The sequence below is a fragment of the Hibiscus syriacus genome, unplaced genomic scaffold (genome assembly GCF_006381635.1).
Source record: "Hibiscus syriacus cultivar Baekdansim isolate YM2019G1 unplaced genomic scaffold, ASM638163v2 tig00117002_pilon, whole genome shotgun sequence".
Taxonomy (NCBI): Eukaryota; Viridiplantae; Streptophyta; class Magnoliopsida; order Malvales; family Malvaceae; genus Hibiscus; species Hibiscus syriacus.
This window is the reverse complement of record NW_024063518.1, coordinates 26830-52018: the sequence shown is the minus strand read 5'-3', so window position 1 is coordinate 52018 and position 25189 is coordinate 26830. Positions and strand designations below refer to the sequence as shown.

General features: G+C 36.1%; 4 protein-coding genes and 1 long non-coding RNA gene across 7 annotated transcripts; all 5 read right to left on the bottom strand.

The window, feature by feature from the left end:
- Positions 1-191: 191 nt before the first annotated feature.
- Positions 192-1574, bottom strand: LOC120194861 (auxin-repressed 12.5 kDa protein-like). 3 transcript variants are annotated; one of them, XR_005523011.1, is made up of 4 exons: positions 1414-1574; positions 1101-1311; positions 423-525; positions 192-337 (listed from the first exon to the last, which is right to left on the bottom strand). XR_005523011.1 is itself a non-coding variant. In XM_039197037.1 (4 exons), the coding sequence occupies exons 1-3, from the start codon at positions 1517-1519 to the stop codon at positions 785-787; spliced, it is 390 nt and encodes a 129-aa protein (XP_039052968.1). In that variant the 5' UTR covers positions 1520-1574; the 3' UTR covers positions 192-525; positions 753-784. The 3 variants fall into 3 exon arrangements, 2 of the variants coding, with proteins under 2 accessions (XP_039052968.1, XP_039052969.1); XM_039197037.1 differs by adding an exon at positions 753-857 and having other exon boundaries at positions 192-525; XM_039197038.1 differs by having other exon boundaries at positions 192-525.
- On the bottom strand, positions 192-9221 carry LOC120194862. Its single transcript, XR_005523012.1, has 3 exons — positions 9211-9221; positions 1958-1961; positions 192-311 (listed from the first exon to the last, which is right to left on the bottom strand). It is a non-coding gene; the product is annotated as an uncharacterized LOC120194862 (long non-coding RNA).
- A 4165-nt stretch (positions 9222-13386) lies between these two features.
- LOC120194838 (protein FRIGIDA-ESSENTIAL 1-like) lies at positions 13387-15662 on the bottom strand. Its single transcript, XM_039197023.1, has 4 exons — positions 15652-15662; positions 15360-15595; positions 13919-15282; positions 13387-13692 (listed from the first exon to the last, which is right to left on the bottom strand). The coding sequence occupies exons 1-4, from the start codon at positions 15660-15662 to the stop codon at positions 13663-13665; spliced, it is 1641 nt and encodes a 546-aa protein (XP_039052954.1). The 3' UTR covers positions 13387-13662.
- On the bottom strand, positions 15656-17238 carry LOC120194860. The gene is made up of 2 exons (XM_039197036.1): positions 16892-17238; positions 15656-16258 (listed from the first exon to the last, which is right to left on the bottom strand). The coding sequence occupies exons 1-2, from the start codon at positions 17052-17054 to the stop codon at positions 15687-15689; spliced, it is 735 nt and encodes a 244-aa protein (XP_039052967.1). The 5' UTR covers positions 17055-17238; the 3' UTR covers positions 15656-15686.
- Positions 17239-18090: 852 nt separating this feature from the next.
- On the bottom strand, positions 18091-18879 carry LOC120194837 (G-type lectin S-receptor-like serine/threonine-protein kinase At4g03230). The gene is made up of 2 exons (XM_039197022.1): positions 18722-18879; positions 18091-18635 (listed from the first exon to the last, which is right to left on the bottom strand). The coding sequence occupies exons 1-2, from the start codon at positions 18732-18734 to the stop codon at positions 18091-18093; spliced, it is 558 nt and encodes a 185-aa protein (XP_039052953.1). The 5' UTR covers positions 18735-18879.
- Positions 18880-25189: the final 6310 nt, after the last annotated feature.

Here is a 25189-nt window from a genome sequence, read left to right as displayed (position 1 = left end):
TATAATCCCCAATGTAACTGTTGAGGACCATATTATAAATAAACTAAATGTTTAGAAACTCTATTACAAATTTTAAAACTTTAGGGACTTAAATGCAAAAATTAAAAAAATTCAGTGACCATTACTATACTTTACCCTAAATTTAATCAACTTCAAGCTTTGATTAAGCTAAATTAGCTGTACTCCCGCACACCATTACAACACCCCCATTACATTTATTTGTTTATTTAAGTAATACAGCTGCCGGACTGCCGCTCAAGGTCGGATGTTGAATGACAAAACATCCGTTAACCACCGTGGGCTAGCGCAGCCTTGGTCATCGCTCTTAAAAAACCTACTACAGTAACACGAGACAAGATCAAACTAGCATTAAAACGGACACCTTTAGCATATTGAAATTAAAAAGAAAATACACTATTTACATGCAACCCTGGTTCAGCCTTCTCCGAGGCTGCTAGCTTCCCGCCCGCCCATGAGACGCCACCTACTCAGCGATGCTTGCTCCTGGTCTCCCCACTATAAAGCCTGTTAATCGTATGCAAACCGAGTACTTTCATCTTAGTACACTTAGTTTTGATACCCAGAAATCAGATTCAGCCCCTTTGATTCAGAATCCTCATGAAATTGATTTAAAGTTTTATACATTTTTCCCTTTTAAAATATCTGATATTATTTATTTAAAGCCAGTAATCTTAGTTTTTCTTTTTTGCTCATTAAAAGTAATTAAGAATAAGAAACAACTAGTGTTATACCATATACAAGTGTGTATACTGATCAAAAGGAATTATTTCCACGCAGCTACCAAACAAATAACCAAGTTTTCCTTCATTCTCCCCCTCTGAGCCTCCGTTTGGTTGCTGAGAAAACGTTACAGAAAACAGAAGAACAAACATAGGTAATTCATTGAGGATTCTGTTTTAAAATTTAATTTCATTGTATTATATATATTATATAGAGAAACAGAAGTAACTATCCAGTTAATGTCAGCCTTGCCATGATTATTTTGAATTCGTTTATCTGAGCAACCAAATAGATGGGATAGTGGAACACCCAGCCCCAAATCCCAACATGTCAAGTGCTAGGAGGTACGTCCTACGTACCAGTCATAGACAGTAGGAGAGTTAGGTTGTGGCCTGTGGAACATATCAGCGCCAATACTTTTAGTAGCGAGGTTGCTCCAGGGATGGAAGACGCTCCTCCACACGTTCTCCTTGCGCGGCGTCGGAGTCGTGGGTGTCACCGGTGTCGGCGGTGCCCCTGGACTCATTGGCATCGACAAAGACCTCCGGAACCTTTTCCCTTCTCCGTCATCTAACCAAAACATATATATCAACCCTCTCTGTAAGTTGCTCAAAGTACTCACTCGAACTAATCAAATCCATGCACGTTGATTATTAGGATGGATCATTTTACCTTTGATGGACAAAGGCTGGGTGGTGATCTTCCGAAGCTTGCCGAGACCACGCTCGGGTTGAGGCCCAGCAAGAACATCGTCCCACATTTTATCAAGCAGAACCATTTTCTTCCCTTTTTGCTATTCTTGGAGATGTTATTGATGGGTGGGATATATTTGGTCATATTATATAGGGGAAGCTTTAGCTGAAAATCTCTCTCTCTCTCTCTCTCTCCCCAATGAAGATGAGTAATTGCTATTTCCAAATATTATACAAGTATGTAAAAGTTATTAATTAGGTTAAAATCAAAGGTAGTTGAATAGTGGCAGTAGAAGATTGAAGAGTGGACATATGAAGGAGAGAGATGGATAAGGATGAGACTGAGTAAAGGGGGAAGGGGACCTACAAAACAAATATCTATTATTTATTTAATAATAATCGGGATGAGAGTAGGTTGAGTCACAAGTGACACTTGTTTGTCGTATTGTCTACACCATTACTAGGGGTCCACAACTAAATGAAAAGGGGAAAATAACAGCAGTCATGTGCTTAGAGATGGACACCTAGCTCCCGTTTCCTCTGAGTAGAAGAGTTCGACTCGACTCGAAAACTAGCGAGCTTAAAATTTTTAAGTTCGACTCGAACTCGAAATTTTGAACTGAAGCTCGTGAACAGCTTGAAAAGGCTCGGAATGAAAAAAAAAATCTTAAACTTAACTTGATTGAATCCTCAAACTCAAATTCGAACATAAACCTTAAATACATAAAATCTTACTGTATTTTTTAAAAAAATCAATACATAAATATTAATATTATTATTAATTTTTTTAAAAAAAATAAAATCTTAATATATTATATTTTCGAGCTGCTCACTAGTTTTTTGAGTCGAATATCGAGTAGCTCGTTTCAGCTCGTTAAGAACTCGAGTTGAATCCATTCGATCCAAGTATTTATCGAGCCTTGATAGAGTCAATAACAAATAACTCACAATCTATCTCGTCTCATTTACAGCCCTACACGCCAATTCCCACTTTCTTTCTTTTTTTTTTCTTGTAAGAATCATGATGCTTGTCTGGGTTATTACGTATTTATTAGCGTAATATCAGCCCTGAATACATATGCATTTTAAAATTGTTTCCACGATTTTATATTTGAATAATGTAAGCTTGCGTGCCGAAGCTAAAGGTTTGTCTTTTGTCATAGGAGAGTTTGGCAGTGGAAGGATCTGGACACTGAGTCTTAAGAACGGATTCCTCTATTCTTAGATCGATGTGTGCCATTCGAGATATTAAGCAATGTTTATGGTTCGCCTATTTAACAAACTATTACATCAACATCCTGGAGGCAACGTTTTCTTGGTGGAGGTATTTTTTTTCGAGAAAATCGCCTCAGTGACTAAAAATGCCTTATAATATACGATTTTAACCAATTTTTTTTGGATTTGCCAAAATGACCAACAAAATCGCAACGCGAAATAAAAATCACAACGCGATCCCCAGAATCGCAAATCAGTTTCCAAAATCGCAACGCGATTCTTGACAATCGCAATGCGATTGTACAAATTCGCATTACGATTTTCCAGAATCGCAACGCGAATATGAAAATCGCAACGCGAACACATAAATCGCAACGCGTATCCGTAAATCGCAACGCGATTTTTAAAGCGCCATTATAATCGCTACGCGTATTTTATTTTCAAATTACAAAAACGAATATTAAGACAAAATCCCGTAATCGCAACTCATAACCTAAAACCTAAAATCACAACTCAGTCCCATCTCCATCTCTCACTCTCTACGGCGAAATCCGTCCCCATCTCCGAAGATTTCCGTCCCCATCTCCGGCGAAATCCCTCACAACCATTCACGGTCAGAAATCCCTCACAATATTCAGAAATGGAAAATCAACCTCCGAGGGTTAGTTTTTTTTAATTATTTTTATTTTGAAATTTTTGCATTATTGTAGGTTTTTCATATTGAAACTGATGATAAGTTTACTGGTCATTTCAATAATAGATTAACCATTTCACTTAGATTTCATTTCGCGTTACGATTCTCTCGTTGCGATTTTCATTTCGCGTTGCTATTCTCTCGTTGCGATTTTCAAGTTAGTATTTGTCTTTGTCTTTGTTCTGTCTTTTGGTTGAAGTAATGCAATCCATTCAAGTTTCAATTTGCAGAAGAGTCGCAACGAGATAAATGAAAATCGCAACGTGAAAATGACTATCTGCAACGAGAAAAATGAAAATCGCAACGAGAGAATCGCAACGCGAAACCAAAATCGCATTGCGATTTTATTTCGCGTTGCGATTCTCTCGTTGCGATTTTCATTTCGCGTTGCGATTCTCTCGTTGCGATTTTCATTTCTCTCGTTGCGACAGTCATTCTCTCGTTGCGATTTTCATTTCAACCAAAAGACAAAACAGTGTTGCAAATTTTAGTTTCAAGAATAAACTACTACTTTTTATGTTTATTGTTTTTGGTATATCTTCAGTGTAGTTTTTGGTATATCTAACTTGGTATGTTTATTGTTTTTGTAGAAATTTTTTTCGGCTTCATTGACATTAAGGAATAAAGTTAGCCTAGCCACTACAATTGCTTCAAAGCTTTCACCTGCACAAAGACAATTGTTTGAGGAAACCTGCTTCGGGCCATGGCTGAGAGTACAGCATCCGGGTGGAGATGCTAATTTAACCCATTTGTGGCTTCAGACCATGACATCAAATCTACCCGACAGTATACAATGTGGTGAGGAAGAGATATGGTTTCATTTTCCACCAGCGTATACTTGTTTTGGGCGGAAGGAGTTCTGCTTAATCACTGGTCTACGATTCGAACACGATGATGTAGGCCGGTACACTCGTCATATCGCCCGCCCATCATGGTTATCCCGGGTTTTTCCGGATGAGTCAATGGAGAAGCCGAACCTACACGTCGACGACCTGAAGAAATTGTTTAATAAGAAAGCTGGTTTCACTCGGATGGATGACGTCGATGTTGTCCGAGTATGCGTTCTACTACTTGTGTATGCCGGCTTTTTAGGCAGAGAGGCCAAACAACCTATTCCTCGGGAGCTAATAATATTGGTAGAGGACCTGAATGCATGGAATCTGTTTCCATGGGGTTCGTATATATGGAAAGCTACCTGGACTAAGTTGTCTACTGCCTTTGATGACCGCAAAAGTTTGCGTGGCGATGGGTCGAAATACACTTTGTCAGCTTTGTTTGGGCCTTTAAGGTAAGAATTTCTATATAATGTTTCTAAAATTATAATTAATTATTTAACAATTACTAATTTTGTTATTATATTGTTTGTAGATTTGGATATTCGAGGCTTTCCCCAGCATGCGTACATATGCAATAAAAACGTCAAATGATATTCCCAGGGCTATTTCCTGGAAGAGGAAAAATCTGTTGGATTGGGAAGACTTAATACCATATGCGACAATAAATAATGTAAGTTAACACAAATACTTTCATATATATAAACAAGTTATTAATAGTAGACGTTTAACTTTGTTTGAGTTTTTATATTGTTAGGAGGCCAACATTCCATTACAAAGACTGACACCCACGGAGGAAGAGCTTGCCACTGATTGGTGGCAAGCTAGTCAGAGTTTTTTTGATGGCACGGATGATGAGCAGCATCCACTTCCTCCAATTCGAGAGCCATCACCTCACCCAGAGCCATCACCCGATCGACCCGACTATACACCTCTAGAACGAGAGCCATCACCTATCCCGTCACATCATCGAGCTCTTCTCCACCATCACCTCATGATAGGCGACCGGTAAAGAGGCCACGACATTTATCTCCTTGTTCTCCACCTCCACGGGATGAGTTACGTGATGAGGTCAATGCCTTGCGTGAGGAGATCGGTACTCTACGCGATAACGATGGTGCATGGCGTGTGGAGGTGTCAACTTTACGTGGTGAGGTTGCCGCTCTACGTGAGATGATAGTATCGTTGCAAAATGAGGTTCATACTCTACGCAACGAGGTAAGTTTAAGATTTTCCATATTTAACTTAATGATAAATTTACTCGTAATTTCACTTAGATTAGCCATTTCACTTAGATTGCTTAGTAAATTTATTCGGTTGCTGCCAATTCTGCTAAACTGTGTATTCTTTAACACTGTGAAATAGTATTTGTCTTTGTTTTGTCTTTTGGTTGAAAGTAAATTTGTTCGGTTGCTGCCAATTCTGCTAAACTGTGTATTCTTTAACACTGTGAAATAGTATTTGTCTTTGTTTTGTCTTTTGGTTGAAAGTAAATTTGTTCGGTTGCTGCCAATTCTGCTAAACTAATACCCTGAAGTCAGTATTTGTCTTTGTTTTGTCTATTGGTTGAAGTAATGCAATCCATTCAAGTTTCAATTTGCAGAAGAAGAAATAGTTTACTTTCGCAACACGAAACTTAAAATCGCAACGAGAGAATCGCAACGCGAAATGAAAATCGCAACGACAGAATCGCAACGCGAAACCAAAATCGCAACGACAAAATCGCAACGCGAAACCAAAATCGCATTGCGATTTTCATTTCGCGTTGCGATTCTGTCGTTGCGATTTTCATTTCGCGTTGCGATTTTGGTTTCGCGTTGCGATTTTGGTTTCTCGTTGCGATTCTCATTTCGCGTTGCGATTTTAAGTTTCGTGTTGCGAAAGTAAACTATTTCTTCTTCTGCAAATTGAAACTTGAATGGATTGCATTACTTCAACCAATAGACAAAACAAAGACAAATACTAACTTCAGGGTATTAGTTTGAAACATATTTTTCTTTGTTATCTGATGCATTTTGTGAACTATGATAGAATAATGACTTGGGTGAATACAATGCAAGTTTGAAACATATTTGTCTTTGTTTTCACTGTTTAAATATCATGTCTGTTTATTTACTGATTTTTGTATTTAATTATTTAGCGGCCCGATAGAGTGGATGCTTTACGTCGGGTTATGCTTGCACGACGGAGTTCACGCATCAGACAGCGTGCACGTGCTATTAAGTCTCCGTACACCCCAATAGTGCGAAGACACCGCAAGAAGAAGCCCGACTCGCCTGTCATCCCTCAAGAGTCCACTCCTATCGTTGAAGAGGCCCCCCTATCATTCCTCGAGAGTCCCCTCCCACCGTTCAAGAGGCCACTGTCATCATTGAAGAGGTCCCTCCCACCATTCAAGAGCCCGATTCACATGGCGTCATATGTAGGCTTCTTGAGAAACCCTCTGACGTGCCGGACATGATGGATTCAAGTTGGCTCTCGTATGAGTTACCGGCCAGTACCATACCGGTATCTGAAGAGGAGAGGAAACAACTACCGGACACAATTCTGGATAACACCCTTTGGGCTAAGACCGCAGTTGATTTTTATCTACATGAGCGGAGCCAGGGGTGTTTCACTGACATATGCAAGCTCACCGATGATATCTATTTGTTGCTTGATCGGTCTTGGTGGGGCGTATTATTAGGGGTCGAAGACAATGGCTATTTCGATGGGGGGGTAAGTCTTATATTTTTCTTATATTTTAATTTGATTAATTTTTTTTTAAATTTATGTAAGTCACTAATATATGTCTTTTTTTGTAAAACAGCATATCGATGCGTGGGTGACACGTCTTCTAATAATAAGAAAACTTAAGAAAAATAAAAATATACGATATACAATTATGCCGACGTCTTTTAACGCCGTTCACTTGAAGAATGCACGAGATGAATCATTTGATTTGGGCAATGGACAAGCTAAACTTTATCCTGCATGGTGGGAGGTCGATAAGGTTAGTATTTATTTTAGATTGAGTTTAAAGGTTTTATGAAATAAGTGCGCAAATGAATGAATTATTACTTATGATTGCAGGTGTTTATCCCTGTTTTGGAACGTAAACATTGGATTCTCGTCGAGCTTCAGCTCCCATCCCTTAAGACAATAGTGTATGACAGCATGATAAATTACATATCATTGGCTGATTTAAGAGAGATTATTAAGGGATGGAGCTCTCATTTGGCTAAATTCTTGGATGCGATCAATTATTGGACTCGTTCTGGAAACAAGAAGCCAAAGAAGCTCAATATTACAGTTATTAGAGACGAGACCGCGCCACAACAAACGGGAGGAGCCAGAGGAGATTGTGGTCCTCTCGTATGCTTGGCGTTGGAGCGTTTGACGACGGGAAGCACCAAGTATCTACCTCCCACCGATAGAGATAGAGCTGCAGTAGGCTTGTGGTTTTGGCATTATATGGCTAAATCGATATATACGAGACGCTGCCTACCTGCATCCGCGTTATAAAAATGTCCATAAACAATTGGTAAGTTTATAGACTTTTGGTTTGAAAATGTTTGGTTAAGTACCTAGAATAGAATAATTTGCTGTTTGTAGGTTTTAGATGTGTAGAAAGTGTTGTTTGAGCAAATGTTTGGTTTCTGCAGGTTAATCTCAGAAGTGAAAATGATGTATGGCTGCAAAAGTTGATTCAATAGTTTAATTGATTGTTTTTTGATTGTTTAATTGATTTGTAAAAGTTGATTCAATAGTAGATGATTGGAAATAAGAATTATTGCTTATTTTTTGATTGTTTAATTGATTTGTAAAAGATGATTTGTAAAAGTTGATTTGTGTAATTGATGCGAACATAATTCTTATTTGTGCTTGTTTAATTGATTGAAATGTAATGGTTGATTTTGTTGATTTCAATCTGCATTATGTTGAAATGAAAATCGCAATGCGAAATGAAAATCGCAACGAGAGAATCGCAATGCGAAATGAAAATCGCAATGTGGAAATGAAAATCGCAACGAGAGAATCGCAATGCGATTTTCATTTCGCATTGCGATTTTCATTTCCGCATTGCGATTCTCTCGTTGCGATTTTCATTTCGCATTGCGATTTTCATTTCACATTGCGATTCTCTCGTTGCGATTTTCATTTCGCATTGCGATTTTCATTTCCGCATTGCGATTCTCTCGTTGCGATTTTCATTTCGCATTGCAATTTTCATTTCGCATTGCGATTTTCATTTCCGCATTGCGATTTTCTTGTTGGGATTTTCATTTCGCATTGCGATTCTCTCGTTGCGATTGTAATTTCCGTGTTGCGATAGTCAAATGCATGCCTAATAAGTGATAACAACTGAATAACAGAGTTGGTTAAGTCAAAATGGTTGGCCTGAGTCATTAATTCAACTGAAAATGTTAAAAGTTCACACATAAAATCCACATAATACAACGTTTGCATTTAAAAATCACCTAAGTTAACAGTCCCAAAAGGTGAAGCCAATTGTGATTGGGATTTTAAAGATGATTGCCTTTTGCTTGACACCATATGAGCTTTGGATTTTGATGAGGATCCATATTTTGGTAGAGGAAAAGATGATTTTGATGGCACTGGTGATCCACATGTCAACCTTGTATGACCACTTTCCTTGCACCGACTACATGTCGATCTCTTCTTCTCTTCACCCTTAGACGGTATACGATCGTGACTTTTTGGTCGGCCAGGTAGCCTTCTGTCCATGGCTGGTGGCAAAACTGTTTGTAAGTCATCTGGTATGTCCCACTCAGAAGGATGTGGAATAGGGTAGACAATCTCGGCATAAGTCTGTCGATAAACTTCTGTAGTGTAGCAATCCATAGCGTATGCGCTTGAATCATCTTGGTTTAAATGAAGAGCAACTTTTATAACATGGCCACAAGGATAACCAGATGTTTGCCATTTCATACAACTACACGTCTTTGCATTTAGATCGACTAGCCCATTTAAGTTATTATCCAGTACTTGAAACAAAGTGTTTGAACATGGTTCAACTCTCCATGACGTTGACTTCACAACACGTTTCGTTATTTTTTTCAGTCCATGGTGTAACACGATGTTCCAATGTTCCTGTAAATTTAAATAAACAATACTTAGTAAAATATATAAATATGATAAGTTACGAATTCAAAGAAATAATACCTGCATGGTTTCTTTTCTTGTAGTACCACTGTTGAATAGAGGCTCGAAAAAACTCCATTAACATAGTAATGGGTAATTTCCGGGAATGACGACTTAGAGCGTTGATTGATTCTGCACTATTAGACGTCATGAAACCATATCTTGCTCCAAGTTGATGTACTCTTGACCATCTTTCAAACCCGACATCTTCTAGTGTTTGAGCACACTGAGGCAAAACACGTCTTAAACAATTTATATGCTTATTGAAATCCACTTCCCGATAAGCTTTTACAGCCTTCCAGTATGTCCATTTGTGCTTTTTTATACCAGCAGACCTTGATTTTAGATTTCTATACAAATGAACACCACAAAGTCCATGAAAAGCATATGGGAAACACCTTCTAACAGCGTTGTCAATTGAGTTTGCCCTATCGGATATGATTGTCAGATTGCTAATAGGACCTATGCAATCCCTAAGATGCCCCATAAACCATGTCCATGAATCAGAGGTTTCAGATTTGCCAACCCCGTAAGCTATTGGCAATATCCCATTGTTAGCATCCATGGCTACTGCTAATAAGTTTACTCCAAGGTATCGACCTTTCAAATGTGCTCCGTCAACTATAATAACTGGGCGCATGCAAGTAATAAACGAACGAATCTACAAAATAATATACACAAGAAATAATCATTTAAATGTGAAATGCATGTAACTAACAAAAATGAGTCAACAAAATTATATTGATTTACTAACCGTAGCACCAATGGCGATAAACAGCAACTCAAAGCGTCCATCTCTATCTGTTTTGATATGAGTTACCGACCCAGGGTTTTTCAGCTTTAAATTGTGACAATAAGCCGGCAGTTGGGCAAACGATGCTTCTGGCGACCCCCTCAACAATTCCAAGGCATAACATTTGGCTCTCCAAGCTTGAGAATATGATATACTAATCTTGAACCGAGCATTCATGTCAGTCATAATTTCATGTCCCCGATATACCCTGCCATTCAAAAACATTAACTCAGCCAGAAAACCACCCAACACCTTTTTGTTTGCCTGTCTATGGTGAGGAAAAACTTGGGTTCTTGAACATGTATGTTTATCAATAAAAGTCCTAACTTGAAACATTTCGCAATCTTTTATTCTCTTTGCAATCATACGCCACGTACAGTTTTTGTCAATCATACACCTTGTTTCGAAACGATCTTTGCTTGATTTGTTAACTTTTAGTTGATAGCCATCTTCCACACATTTCGTATACAAAGCTATCTTCAAGTCTTCCTTTGTATCAAAACAATCATCTTTCTTGATACGAATAACTTTTGTGTAACAATCAACTGCTTTCTTTACCAACTCTTCTTCCGGTATCTGAAGTAATTCTGGCATATTCCAGTTATACGCCCGTGGCATTTTCTTTTCTTCGGGGACTTTTTCTTCTTCTTTTTCTTCTTCAGGATTATGTGAATTACAGAATGGATGTTCAACATGTTCATTCACAGTCATAACTTCCTCCTCATTATCATCAACAATACATTCTTCGGCAACGGCTGTTTCTTCATCAAAATTCGGGTATTGACCAATATCAAAATCATTACACGCAGGGTCTGTTTCTTCTTCTGAAACATCATCAAAATCCGTGTATTGACCAATATCAAAGTCCGGATATTGACCAAGACCAAATTTCGAATACTGACTAGTACTCACAATTTTTTCTGTTGGCTCATCATCGTCTAACTGGTCAATACGAAAACCGGAATTTGGTGCTGAAAGTTGATTGGGATTTGGATTAGAGAAAGGTTGTGGGTTTTGAGAAAAACTTAGTTGATTACTACCCGCTACTGACCCAACAATACTACTTCTAGGTTCAACAACATACAATGTAACATCATCTTGTGAAACACTAATGTAAGCAATGAATCGTTCAACATCTTCATTGTCGGTTAACAAATAAACTTTACCATTTCTCTGATAAGATAGCCTAAATCCACTTAGGGGCTCTAAATTCAATTTATTTGAAACACGTAGCATTAGAGTTTCATAAGTTAACTTTTGTAAAGACAATTTTAGTTGAAGATTCATGGGTAAAGGCATATATTGTAAAACACCATGAACATTATCCCATGACCCTCCAAAACACAAATCTATCCAAACATGATCAACATTAGATGATTTCATGGTTGTAAATTAATTTACTAAACAGATGAGCTGCGAAACTAAAACCTGTTGCCGGATTGGGAAGGATGTCGTTGGATATAGGAACGGATGTCGCCGGAGAGAGTGATAGATGGAGATGGAATGAGTTGCGATTTAGGGATTTAGTTTATGATTTGCTGCTGTTGCGTAGTTATATACCCAAAATTTCAGTGTTGTGATTTACAGATTCTCGTTGCGATTTACGGATTATCGTTGCGATTTACAGATTCTCGTTGCGATTTACGGATTATCGTTGCGATTTACGGATACGCGTTGCGATATACGGATACGTATTGCGATTTACGGATACGCGTTGCTATTTACGGATACACGTTGCGGTTTACGGATACGCGTTGCGATTTATGTGTTCGCGTTGGGATTTTCATATTCGCGTTGCGATTCTTGAAAATCGCAATGCGAATTTGTACTATCGCATTGCGATTTTTAAGAATCGCGTTGCGATTTTGGAAACTGATTTGCGAGTCTGGGGATCGCGTTGCGATTTTTATTTCGCGTTGCGATTTTGTTGGTCATTTTGGCAAATCCAAAAAAGTGGTTAAAATCGTATATTATAAGGCATTTTTGGTCACTGAGGCGATTTTCTCTTTTTTTTCTCTCTAAACCAAATCAATCAGTGACTTTAAAAAAAAAACTAAAATGTAAAATAGTTTAATTGGCTTAAAAAAAGGTATGAAAATATTAAGAATCAAATAAGATATTGTTTATTAATTTTAATATATAATATTATCTCTTTAATAACACTTAAAGATGCAATATCCATTCTATAATAAAATTTAAAATTTAATATCTATTTTATAACTTTTAAAAGTTTAATACTTCAAAAATATTTAGACCAATTTAATAGCCCATTTTTTAACTTTAACCAACAAAAATTAAGTAAAGTAAAGAAACAAAAGAATGCAATAGGGTCGTTCTGGTAATAGCTTAATCAGATAATAATATAACCATACCCTTAAAATATAATTGAAATTTTCCAAAAAATTAATTGAAAAATAAATTATGTGATCCTTTTTCAGAGAATTGATTTTCATAAGAAATTCGATAAAGAAATATATTTTTTATTCATTGGAAATTCATTATCTCATCATTTTGTTGGATGGAAAATACAAGTGACTCAACGAGGTTGTTTTCCATACTTCAGCAAATAATGGCATCAAAATCATGCAGTTTTTTTTTAAACATATTAAGACTCTGCCATTTGGCAACTATTACCGAATGAAATTGATAAGAGTGCCCTTGCTGGTATCCGCAGCTCATGCAATTGTAACGAACGAAAGGTTCTCTCTTGATCAAATAACAGAATAATAGAACCACTTGGTTTCATTAAAATCTAAAAATAAGAGAGATTGGCTCCTTGTTTGACTTCACCAGGTTCATCAACAAAAATTAATAGACAAGTGCATGAAGCAAAACAAGTGTTTCACCCTATGAATCTCCTGCTACAAGCATGAAGATGATGTAAATGTCCTGCGTAAACACAGAAATTGAAAACAATAGCTAACACAAGTAAAATGATGATCTAACAGCAGCAAACCAATATAAAAACTGTCAGGTATTTTACATCAGTTCGAACCGTACTCCTGAGCCATACGAATATTCCCTATAACCATAAGCATGACGCTTAAGTTCCACATTACAACTCATTTAACCTAATAGTTTATCATAAAAACTGCAGGGTACTACGAGATAAGTTCAAACTGTTTTAGAACACATACTTAATATCCAATAAAAAATGTAGAAAAAGTCCGTGAGATCAATACCAGCCAAGGGAGTCCAATTTATACGTTTCAAGTGATCTACCATAACCCTCAATTCAGAACAAGTTGACTTGTTCCATTGGACTTGCAGGAAGTTTAACTTAAGCTCCTTGGGAGATTTCTAGGTATGCATGCGAAAAATACCAACATACTCTCTTAGCTTTATATCAACTAATAGATAAGCCACATAAATTGTAAATTTCTTTCTGCATACAACTAATAAAAGAAACAAAAAATTAAATATGAAAAGTTTTCAAGAGAATCCCGAGTACTTCCATGATTATCATTTTAATAGGTTGAAAATACCATTGTTAGGAACTCCATTAGAAAATTAGCACAAAACTGTACAAATACATAAACACTCAGCCTCTCAAGATTTTCCGTATTTCTCAATATATCCCTGCAAAGAAATTTAAAAAAAAAAATATCTCAGTTCTATAAATGAATTGCATCAAAAAACTATAAATAGTAAATAGAAGTAAACTTTGGATTGAGAAAACAATATTCACGCTTCAAAAGATCTAAGTTTTGCAGGGAGGAGAAAGTCGGGGTTGGTAGAAGTAATAGCAAATCTATCATCTAGATCACGCCTAGTATACACCACCCCTCAAATCAAAGACACTCACCTGAACAAGCCTTGCTATTTTTGGTTGGGAAGAAGAAAGATACTGCTCAGTTGATTCGAAGGTAAGTGGAATTTGATGAGGCTGAATGGTGCCAATAACCTTGTCAGCAGCTTTTTTGACTATTCTATTATGAACATCTTTACTGAGATGTCCCTCGTGCCAAGTTGGTTTCAAAATTTCTTTAATTAAATCTACAAGAGCAGTGTGGAAATGCCTCATTGCTTTAGACTCTCTCAGTGCATCACCATCAGCCTTATGCTCAACATATGTTTCATTCTTTTCTCTACCTCTATCTACTTTTAGGTCTATTATGCATTGAAACCCATCCCTTTGATGTCTAGCATCTCGACCAGTATCAAATTTTCTAGTCTTTGAAATGTCTTTGACATGAGAAGCAACTGAGGAAATCTCCTCTTTAGCCAGTGTTCCATTTTGCATATCAGCTGCAGAGGTCCCTTCATTTGCATCAGTTGTTGAATGTTTCCCAGAAGTGTAGCAATAATTATTGACCAAATTTTTAAGGTGTCTAGCATGGGAAGATGCAGTTCTTTTATCAGCATGACATTCAGTGACCAATGGCCCGGCCGATGCAGAATCACCATATGTTGGTGGATATGCTACATTCAGGAGGGATGGGTCTTGACTACAAAATGAAAATTCAAGAGAACCCTTTCCTACATTGGACAAATCAATGCTATCACGAAAAGGACCATATCGTGGGGATGATGGGCTAAAAGTAACAAAAAAGGATGGTCGAAAGGGCACTGATGGTTCCCAACCTTCTGAAGAAAAGTTTATTCTATATTCAGCAAAGTGCAATGGATCCCTAGCAATATCACTGACAGGACAGTTTTCCGGTTCAAAATTAGAGAAGGGGGAAGAGCCTTGCAGCAAAGACAACCGGGAAGAATGGTGTTCTCTGCTATTGTCCAACATCTTTTGGGCACCAAGAGAACATGCACTTTGAGAAGAACTTAAAGGTAATGATGCTAACCATGTCCAGACACGAAATTTTTGTTCCTCTTTGTATGTCTTGCCCAATGATGTAACTGAGCCACTTGATGAAGGTATATGCTTAGGAAGAAAACTATTTATGAAAGTAGAACTACCTCTATCACTCAGCAGACAAGGCCTGACAAAATTATCAGTAGGGAAACTCTGATCTGTACTATTTTGTCTTACATCCTTAGATGGTCCAAAATCATCTATAACTGCTAGAAACTGTTGAGAGCCAAGTGATGTGCCGATAGATTTATCCTTACTCTGGAGTAAAGGGGATAAAGCTGTCTTATTTCTAACTGATGAATGCAATTGATCAGAACGAGGTGATGGTGATCTTGATCTTTCAGCAGCATTTCCAATATCTGATGCACAAGGTTCTTGTTAAGATATCATTGTAGAGAAGACTGGATCACCCTAAATACAGGGGAAAAAATTGTACCTTCACCAAGCTGAACAGATGCTTTCTTATCTGCTACAGCTACATCTTCCTCAGGTTGTTGTCTAGGATTAACAACGCTACCTTTGATGTGAATATATTTACATGAACTTCCTTTAATACACCGCCCTTTAACAAAGAATTCACATATAAGCGCAGGGTGTTTGTTCTCACTATTAAACTCAATACCAGGGGAAAGACCTGCGGTACTAGTTTCTGGAGAAGCAGATCTGTAAAACCTATCGATTAGTAAAATAATGGATAAATAATCCTAGGAAGGAAGAAATTTACTAGCAAAAAGGACATAATAAGAAGCTTGGTTTCAATTTTCTATGTTACAGAACACATAGGTATCACCAACCTTAATTTTATACTCCACTTATCATCCTCTGTTTGCATGCACATTTGCTTATTATTTCGCTTCAAACCTAGATGAGTGCTAAGTTCTGCCCCTGACTGATATCTGACTGGGATTGAAATAATCTCATTGATAGCTACCTCTTTGCTATCAACAATTGACCGATTAGTCGTCTCATTCACAATCTCATTGACAACCAAGTGACTCTTGCTATTAGTATGCTGTCCATGGCATTTTTCAGGGGCTTTTCTTTCTAAAATGACTTGAGCATCTTGTATATTAACATCATATTCTTGAATCGCCTTTTCCTTTCCAGCGCTTTTGCCAGATATTGGATACTCGGAACCCTCATAGTTTGTGTGAAGATCCTCCCTTTGAGTTGCTAATGGCTCATCTGGAAGACTACAGAATATGAAACTAGCATTACTCTCTCCTACATAAAGGGTTTTAGAGGCTATTCTCATTTCAGAACTTCCAGGAGCTCTTAAAGGATCTGATCCTGGGTGTCCATCATGCTCCTTGGACTTGATATTATTACTAGCGCCTACATGGAAGAAAAACGTAATCCAGATGACAAGAAATAACCACAATTTCTGATCACACTATGAAATAACATTTAACCAAATCCTATAAAAGTTGAGTCTTTCCATTTCATTTTCTTATAATATGGAGCCTAAAAGGAATTACCAAGCCGAAATTAAGAGAGAATAAATTGGGGCACCTGCACTGCTGCCTTATAGCAGTACAGCATGAACAAGTTAAAGATGGATCAATTCACCTAATGCTAACACAACAAAGAATCAAGCACCTAAGAAAGAGATGTGTCAGCAGTAATGCATAACAGTATCTTAAAGCTGAGGTACTTAGGCTTAACTGAAAATCAATCCACTTGTTGAATAAGTGCACACAAATCTATAAACCTTGCCTCCCACATAGAAAAATTATTTATTTATTTATTTAATTTTCTCCTCTTAACACTACAGTCCTCTAACGTCATTCAGGGCACAGCATAAAAATCATGACTTTAAAACATATTCAAAATTTAATCTCCTTTCAGAGAAATCAAATGTCATAAAGATGAAACAGGTGCAATCATCATCATCGTCATGCATAAATTATTTACGTTCAGAATTAGTTCAATGAAAAAACGATTGAACGATAGTTTATCTATAATAACCGTTTCGTTTCGAAGACGTATGCACTTTCTCTTCTCCTTCTTCCTCAACTTCGTCGTCGTCGATTTCCATATCGGACCTTTTGACGTCCTTATCGGCGAGTGGAACAGCGGCGGGAGTTGACAGATGCATTGCGGCTGTATGCTGTATTTTTAACGGAGTCATGAAACGGAGGGGAAGGGTGTTGCGGAGCTGCGCAGTCAAAAAGTATGATCTCTATTCATCGTTTGCCATCTGGATTGCCGATCATCACCGGATTAGGAATCTATTTCTTTCTTCTCCACGCGCTTCTCTTAGAGCGTGCTTCAGGGATTAGTAATTGGGCTCCCAGATGCATCATCTCGTACCGTGAAGAAAACGGAGTTTTGTTTAGAGAAAATTTTCGAGTTAATTCTACAGCAAGTCCACAAACTTATAATTCTGCAGTCACTTTTGATCTCTTAATTCATTGGTAGAGATTATTATTATTTTTAAAGGTTTTAAATTTGAGCACAAAAAATCAAGAATAATTGATTCTTTATTATTAAAAAAATTAAAACTTATTTAAACATATATTATCTTACAATTACTTTTAAATTCATAAAAAATTAATTCTCTTTAAAATGATATCAACGCCTAAGGTTTGTACTATTATTATTATTTTTTTTGCTTTGTTGTTGTTAGTCTTTTTCCTTTTTTTTAGTGTAGTATATCTTTGTTTTTTTTTTGTTTTCTTATTTTTAATAAGGGTAAACTATTTCAATGGTCACTAATATTTAGGTAAGTTTTTTTTTCACCATTGATGTTTTAAAAGTTACAAATCGGTCACTACCGTAATTGTTTGTTACAAATTGGTCACTCGTCGTTAACAGGTGTGACGGAAAACACACGTGGTCTGTTAACAGCAGTTAACATGCTTACTTGGATGGTATAATTACACAAATAGTCCATGTTATTTATATATTCTTTCAATTTGATCATAGTTTTAAAAAATTAAAATATGTTTATTTTTAATTCTTATAAATAATGATATATTTTTATACAAAATAATTAAATGTTTTTTAGTTATAAAAACAAAAAAATTAACGTGATGATATTATTATTATTAAATGTATTTTTAAGAAAATGAATCGTTAATTTTTCATCTAATCAATAATAATATCATCACGATTCATTTTTCCAAGAATTTAGGTTTGAAACCGGGTAAACATTTGCATGGCAATCAACTTTTGACATTGCAGGTGCCAAAGTTGCCACAAAAATTGAACATACTACAGTTGTTGTTTGGCTCCCACCATATCAAGTTCCAACTTTTCATGTCTGTATCCAACTCCCAATACTGTAAATGTCCAGTAGAACTCAACACCGTTCTTTTATCTTGGTAAACTTGTGTTTTACTCATGCTGAAATTCCAGAAGTTGACTAATGTAGAAGGCAGTTCATCTGCTCTACTTGATCTCCAGTAAATGGTGCTCTTTTCCATGACAACAGGCCGCAATTGAGAATCTAGTCCGAACGTGAAGTTTCCCGGTGATGGATCATCTTCACTGCGCCATGAAGTTAATAAGATATCGGCATTCATCTTCATACCATAAAGAAAAGTATCCGTCGGATGCTCAAAGCTTTGCCAAAGATATAGTTTCCACCGATCGAGTAGAATCAAGTTACCGGTATCGCTAAGCTTCACCATCGGAGTTGAACGCTTAACCCCAGGCTGTGCAGACCAGTAAAGGTTCCCTTTGTCATCAGATAACTTCAGTGTGCCATCTGCAACAGATAGAACCCCAGTCCTATCTGGAACTGGATTTTTTCCATTGCCAACCCAAACAAGTATTTTCGGATTAGAGGTATACCATATCCCCACATATCTCTTCACGTTGGAGATGCTTGATGGGCTAAAGAACCCCAGTTCAAATCTATTTCCAGCTGAAACAAGAGTTTCCCCATCTGCGAGTCTAATTTTTACTGTTATATTATCTCTAGCGAAACAGAACTGAGGGGAAGAAAACATAATCAAAATTGTGTTGATAAATAAGATGGAAGAAACGATGTTAGGTACTGACCAACTTGAAGCTGCTTTCATCTTGTGTGGAACATAATTTTTCTGCAAAAATCGATAACTTTCTTCTTCAGGGATGATTAATACGAGTCAGTAGCTAAAATTGCTTTCCTATATAGAGCATATTTAGTACTAATATTTCATCATATCAATAATAATAATATCATCACGTTAATTTTTTTTTATAACTAAAAAAACATTTAATTATTTTGTATAAAAATATATCATTATTTATAAGAATTAAAAATAAATATATTTTAATTTATTAAAACTATGATCAAATTGAAAGAATATATAAATAACATGGACTATTTGTATAGGGTGAATTCACGAGATAATGTTCTCGAACTTTTTTATTCACGATATAATGCACATCCCAGATTAATTGCTGAAATGGGGTGAATTCTACAGTGACCTCGTAGGTCGCCATGGCATCCGGGCGACCTTGTAGGTCGCCATGGCATCCGGGCGACCTTGGAGGTCGCCATGGCATCCGGGCGACCTTGGAGGTCGCCATGGCATCCAAGCGACCTGTGTGGTGTTTTGCAGGTGTAGGTCGCCATGCAATCAAATAGTATTGGAGCATGCATGGGGGAGTTGTGGGAGCTGTGCATGGGACGAGGGAACTGTGCATGGGGCATGGGGGAGTTGTGGGAGCTGTGCATGGGACGTGGGACCTGTGCATGGGGCATGGGGGAGTTGTGGGAGCTGTGCATGGGACGTGGGAACTGTGCATGGGGCATGCACGTCGAACGGTGTAGGTCGCCGTGGTAGGTAGGTCGCCTACATGCGTTGCATCATAGCTGGGAGATTCCTGCATCCGTAGCTGCATGTGTTGCATCCATAGTTGCGTTATTGCAGCGTTAATTTAGCTGCCAAATGCAGTAAATATTATTGTTCAATTGCAGCTTTTCAATGCTCAATAGTTATACGATGCAATGCTAATATTATTTGCTTCAACAGTCAAATTTAATGACTCTGTCCAACGCTCAGTTGCTTTATATAAATGATATGGGGTTTAGGGTAGAAGCACAAGTAAAACCAGAAGTATAAGCACATATAAACTTTGCCGAGAGAAAGAAAAAGAAGAAGAATAAAAGAAGATAAAGGCTCAAACATAGTTCGTGAGGTAATTTTTTTATTGTTTAATTTAGTTTATTATATGAAATTATTAGTTTGTTAGTTTCGGGTTTAGGGTAAAACTAAAATCTAGTTAATTAGTTTGTTAGTATAAATTATTAGTTTGTTAGTTTAAGTTATATTATATTAGTTTATTAGTTTAAGTTATATTATATTAGTTTATTAGTTTAAGTTATATTATATATATAAAAAATTAGTTAATTAGTTTCTTAGTTTAAGTTATTAAATATAAAAAAATATTAATTAATTTGTTAGTGTCTTTAAACGTATATTAGGCTGTTCGTTGAAGTTGAAGTTATATTATAAAAAAATTAATTAGTGCTTAATTAGTTTGTTATTTTAACTAAGTTATATTATAATAAAGAAATAGTTTATTAATTTAAGGTATATTATAATATATTAGATTATATAAAATTAATTTGTGGGAGCTATTTTTGTTTAAATAAATATTTTGTTTACACATACATGACATTATTTCACAATATTTGCCCACGTACAGATTGATTCGAAGAAAGAAACAAGGCAGGAAAAGAAAGTAAAGGAAGAAGGCATAAAGACGTGAGTAATTTATTATTTTTTGTTGTCCATTTTTTATTGTTTTGTATGTGTAAATTAGTTAGTTAGTAAGTTTATATTAAATTATATAAACTAATTTGTGCGAGATAATTTCCGTTTTAAAAAATATTGTGTTTAAAAATATTTAGTGTTGTTTTAAAAATATTTTGTTTAATTTACATTGTATGTGTATATTAGTAAGGAGTAAAAATTAATTGAATAAAATAATCCGGACAACGCATTATCTCGCGAAATAATTATTTCGAGAACATTATCTCGACAGTTTTGCCTAACAAATTCGTTTGTTATTTTTAAAAAATAAAAAATATTATCAAACTAATCATTATTATTAGTAATAATTACTAAATGATTAGTATCAAATCTATATCATTAAATATTTAGAATAAATAATTATTAGTGATTATGACTAAATCATATTATTATTAAATCATTAAATATCAAATCATTAGATTAATAGTAATTATCAAATCATTATTAGGTTTATTAGTAAGCAATCAATCAAGTTAAATAATAAATTTTATTTGATCATTAATATAATAATATATTATATTATATTTAATAATTTATGAAATTATCTTATCTAATTTTTTAATCTAAATTAATTTATTTTTTTATTTGTAGAGAAAATGAGCAACAACTTTTTCACGATTGTCCATTATAATGGACAGATTATGGAAAATGAGGTCGGAGTAGTTTTTCAGTCTGAAAAACCAATAAATATGATGTTCAAAAAAGACATCACATTTATAGAAATGAAGCATAAGATAGAAAGAAAAATTCGAGCTGCAGTTGATGGTTTGAGGTATAGGTTTATGATATGCTCTAACCCAATCAGATATGCTGCAGTTCCACTTGAAGAAGATGATGATATTGGAACCATGGTTGGATTACATGAGTAAACCAATATAGCAGTTATTGAATTATTTGTTTATGTGCTAACATATGTGATGTTCCTGGGTCATCAAGAGGTGTGGCTCAAAATCCATCTGAAATGGCTTTATATAGTCAGTTTGAGGAGCCGACATACAGGTTCCCGAACAGTTTTATGGCACTATTGGAAAGTGTAAATGAAGTCGGGGGGACATCTACAGCAGCAGAGTATGAGACGAGAAACATACCGGAATTGGTTGTTGATATTGACGCTGAAAATCGATGGGGAGAAATTCATGATGATTCAAGCGAAGATGAAGAAACTGAAGAACCCGTTTTGGGCGGCGACGAAAATATTTTTGGTGGAGGTGCAATTGATGAAGTTCCGACACCGTATGAAGCTACTCCTCACATGTACGAGATAGACTATGATACAATGAGGGCACCTGAATTCCCAGACATGCCACATTTACCTCCGTACCAAATGACTGAATCATTCGATAATTCTGGTGAATTTTCAGTTGGGGTGCAATTCAGAGGAAAAAATGAAGTTACGCTGGCGATTAAAGAGTACTGTATCAAATGCCATGTTGATGTCCATGTTGCAGAGTCCAACCAGAAAACCCTATACGCAAAGTGTGTAAAATATGGCCCATAGTGCAAGTGGAAGATCAGAGTGTCGAAAAATCAAAGGCGCGATGTTTGGGTCATCACGAGGTACAATGGTTCGCACACATATTTGCGAAACTCCATCGAACAAGACCACCGACTATTGGACTCAGATGTAATATGTGAATACGTGAAGGCGGTGGTTGAAAAGGATCCAAGGATATCTTGTTCAGTGTTAGCTGCATCTATTCAAAGCCAATTTGGATATCAAGTAAAATATGGCAAGGTGTGGAATGCGAAAATGAACGCAATGAAGTTGACGTATGGAGATTGGGATACATCGTACAATGAGCTACCACATTTGCTACAAGCAATGAAGCAATTTATCCCAGGAACTATAGTGAAGTCTCAAACCATGCCCGCATATGACGAAGAAGGTTAACTTTTGCCAGGGAAGAAAATATTTTATAGACTATTTTGGGCATTCAAGGCATGTATTGAAGGATTTCCATTTTGCAAACGTATGATCCAAGTAGATGGTACGTGGTTGTATGGTCAATATAGGCATGTACTTTTGATGGCAGTTGCTCAAGATGGTGAGCGAAATATCTTCCCAATTGCATTCGCCATTGTTGAGGGAGAGAAACAGAGGCTTGGGATTTCTTTCTGACCAATCTACGTCAATATGTCGTTCGTGAAGATGGAGTTTGCTTGATATCCGATAGAGGAACGGGTATTTTGGCGGCAATTGAACGACCAGGAAGTCGTTGGATACCTCCGTATGCATATCTGACATTTTGTATCCGTCATATTGGCAAGAATAGTATCGACCAGTTTCATAACGCACATATTCGTAGCGAGATAGTCAGCATGGGTAAGTTTTATTTTCAATATTTGTGTATTTTTTACGTGGTTTTTTTAATTGTGGTTTAACACAATATATTATGGAACAGGATACGAACTACATCGACCAAATTTTGACAAGAGATTGGAGAATTTGAAGGTATTTTACGATGATCAGCGTGTTTGGAAGTGGGCTTCAAAAATACCGCGGGAAAAATGGTCGCAAGCATACGATGAAGTTCGGAGATACGGACATATGACGACAAACCTTGTTGAGGACATTAATTCGGTACTAAAAGGTACACGCCATCTCCCAATAGCGAGTGTGGTGAAAGAGACATACTTTAGACTGGGTAAAGTTTGGTAGGACAAAGGCAAGGAAATTGAGAGTCTCATAAATAGAGGTAAAACTTGGGCTCCTACAGTGGTGGAATCAATGGAATCAAATGAGCGATTGGCAACATCAATGGTTGTTCATAATTTCGACCGAGTTGGTCATACTTTTGTCGTGTCGTGTATACGTCGTAACGTCGGAGGAGAAGACCAAACATTTAGAGTTGATTTACGACACAAATGGTGTGATTGTGGTCGTTTTCAGGCATGGAAATATCCATGTGCTCATGCAGTCGCTGCATGTATGTATGCTGGTGTAAGCGCATACACTTATGTTGATGAATGCTTCCACCTACGTAGGATATTAAATGTCTACAACTATGTGTTCAGACAGATCCCGAATGAATCATATTGGCCCAAAAAGGATCATGATGAATGGCTACCAAATCCAATGCTTCGCAGAAGTCCAAAGGGTCGACCTGAGTCCACTCGAATTTATACCAGTATGGATTTCCATGCTATAGAGAGAGGTCAAGCAAAGAGATACTGAGTGTGAACATAACTACCGGATTTATCAGGCATCAAAATTCCCCCAATCAATTGTAATATATATGCTCGTGTTGCATATATAATTTCGTGCTCCGTACTATTTGATTGAAGTTGAAATTCATTCTTCAACCATGACAACCTCACCCGCCACCCTTTACACTCTGGTGGTACGGGCGCTTTCCCAAGAAACAAGTTGCAAAGTTGTTCCACCTTATTAAACTCATGTGACATTACCACCGGCATCCCATTAGTTTGGACCCCGAGTTGTATTGCCACATCCTCCAAAGTTATAGTGCATTCGCCACACGGCAAATGAAACGTGTGCGTTTCTGGTCTCCAACGTTCAATCAATGCACTGATCAAACCTGGGACCAACTTGTAATCTCGCACAAATGTTATATACCAAAATCCAGCCTCTTGCAAATTTTCTTCTATCAGTGGGTGTGGCTTGGGCACTTTATGTAGTCGAAGACGAAGGACTCGCTGCTCGTCCTCCTACAATTAAATATTTCAAAAAAATTATCACAATCATAAAATAATATTCAAATATTTATTAATTATAATTCATTAAACAAATATTTTATTCACCATTATTCCCAAATGACTTGAAATATGTTCATTGTCAAGCCTCAACAGTGGAATTTGGTCAGCCATTGGAATGAATCTGTAAAAAAAATTAAACAACAATATTTAAAAAAACATTTAATATAATCTAATATAAACTAACTAACTAATTTACAACACTAAACTTTAATATAATAACTTATAATAATAAACTAATAAACTAACAAACTAAACTTTTTAAAATATAAGTTAAACGTAAACACTAAACCCTTAAACAACTAATAAATATTTTTTATATAACTAAAACTAACTAATAAACTATTTTTTCATTATATATACTAATAAACTTACTAACTAATTTTTTATATATATATATTCAACAAACAAATATAACTTAACTATTTAACTAACACAAACTAATTAAATAATTTTTTTATATAACTAACTATTAACAAAACAAACTAATTAATTATTTTTTAACTATATAACTATCAAACATATACTAATTAAATAATTTTTAATTTATGTATACTATAACTTAAACTAACAATCATATAACCCTAAACTAATAAACTAATTAACATTTATAATAATAAACTAATTTAAATATAAAAAAATTTACCTTATCTCCCTTTCTTCTTCTTACTTTCCTTTCTCCCTTTCTTTCTTTCTCGGCTGTAATCTCTTCTCCCTTTCTTTCTTTCTTTTATGTGAGATCTTTCTTTTATGTTCTTGCGATTTGCACACCTCATATATAACCGGCTGCCTCAATTATTTC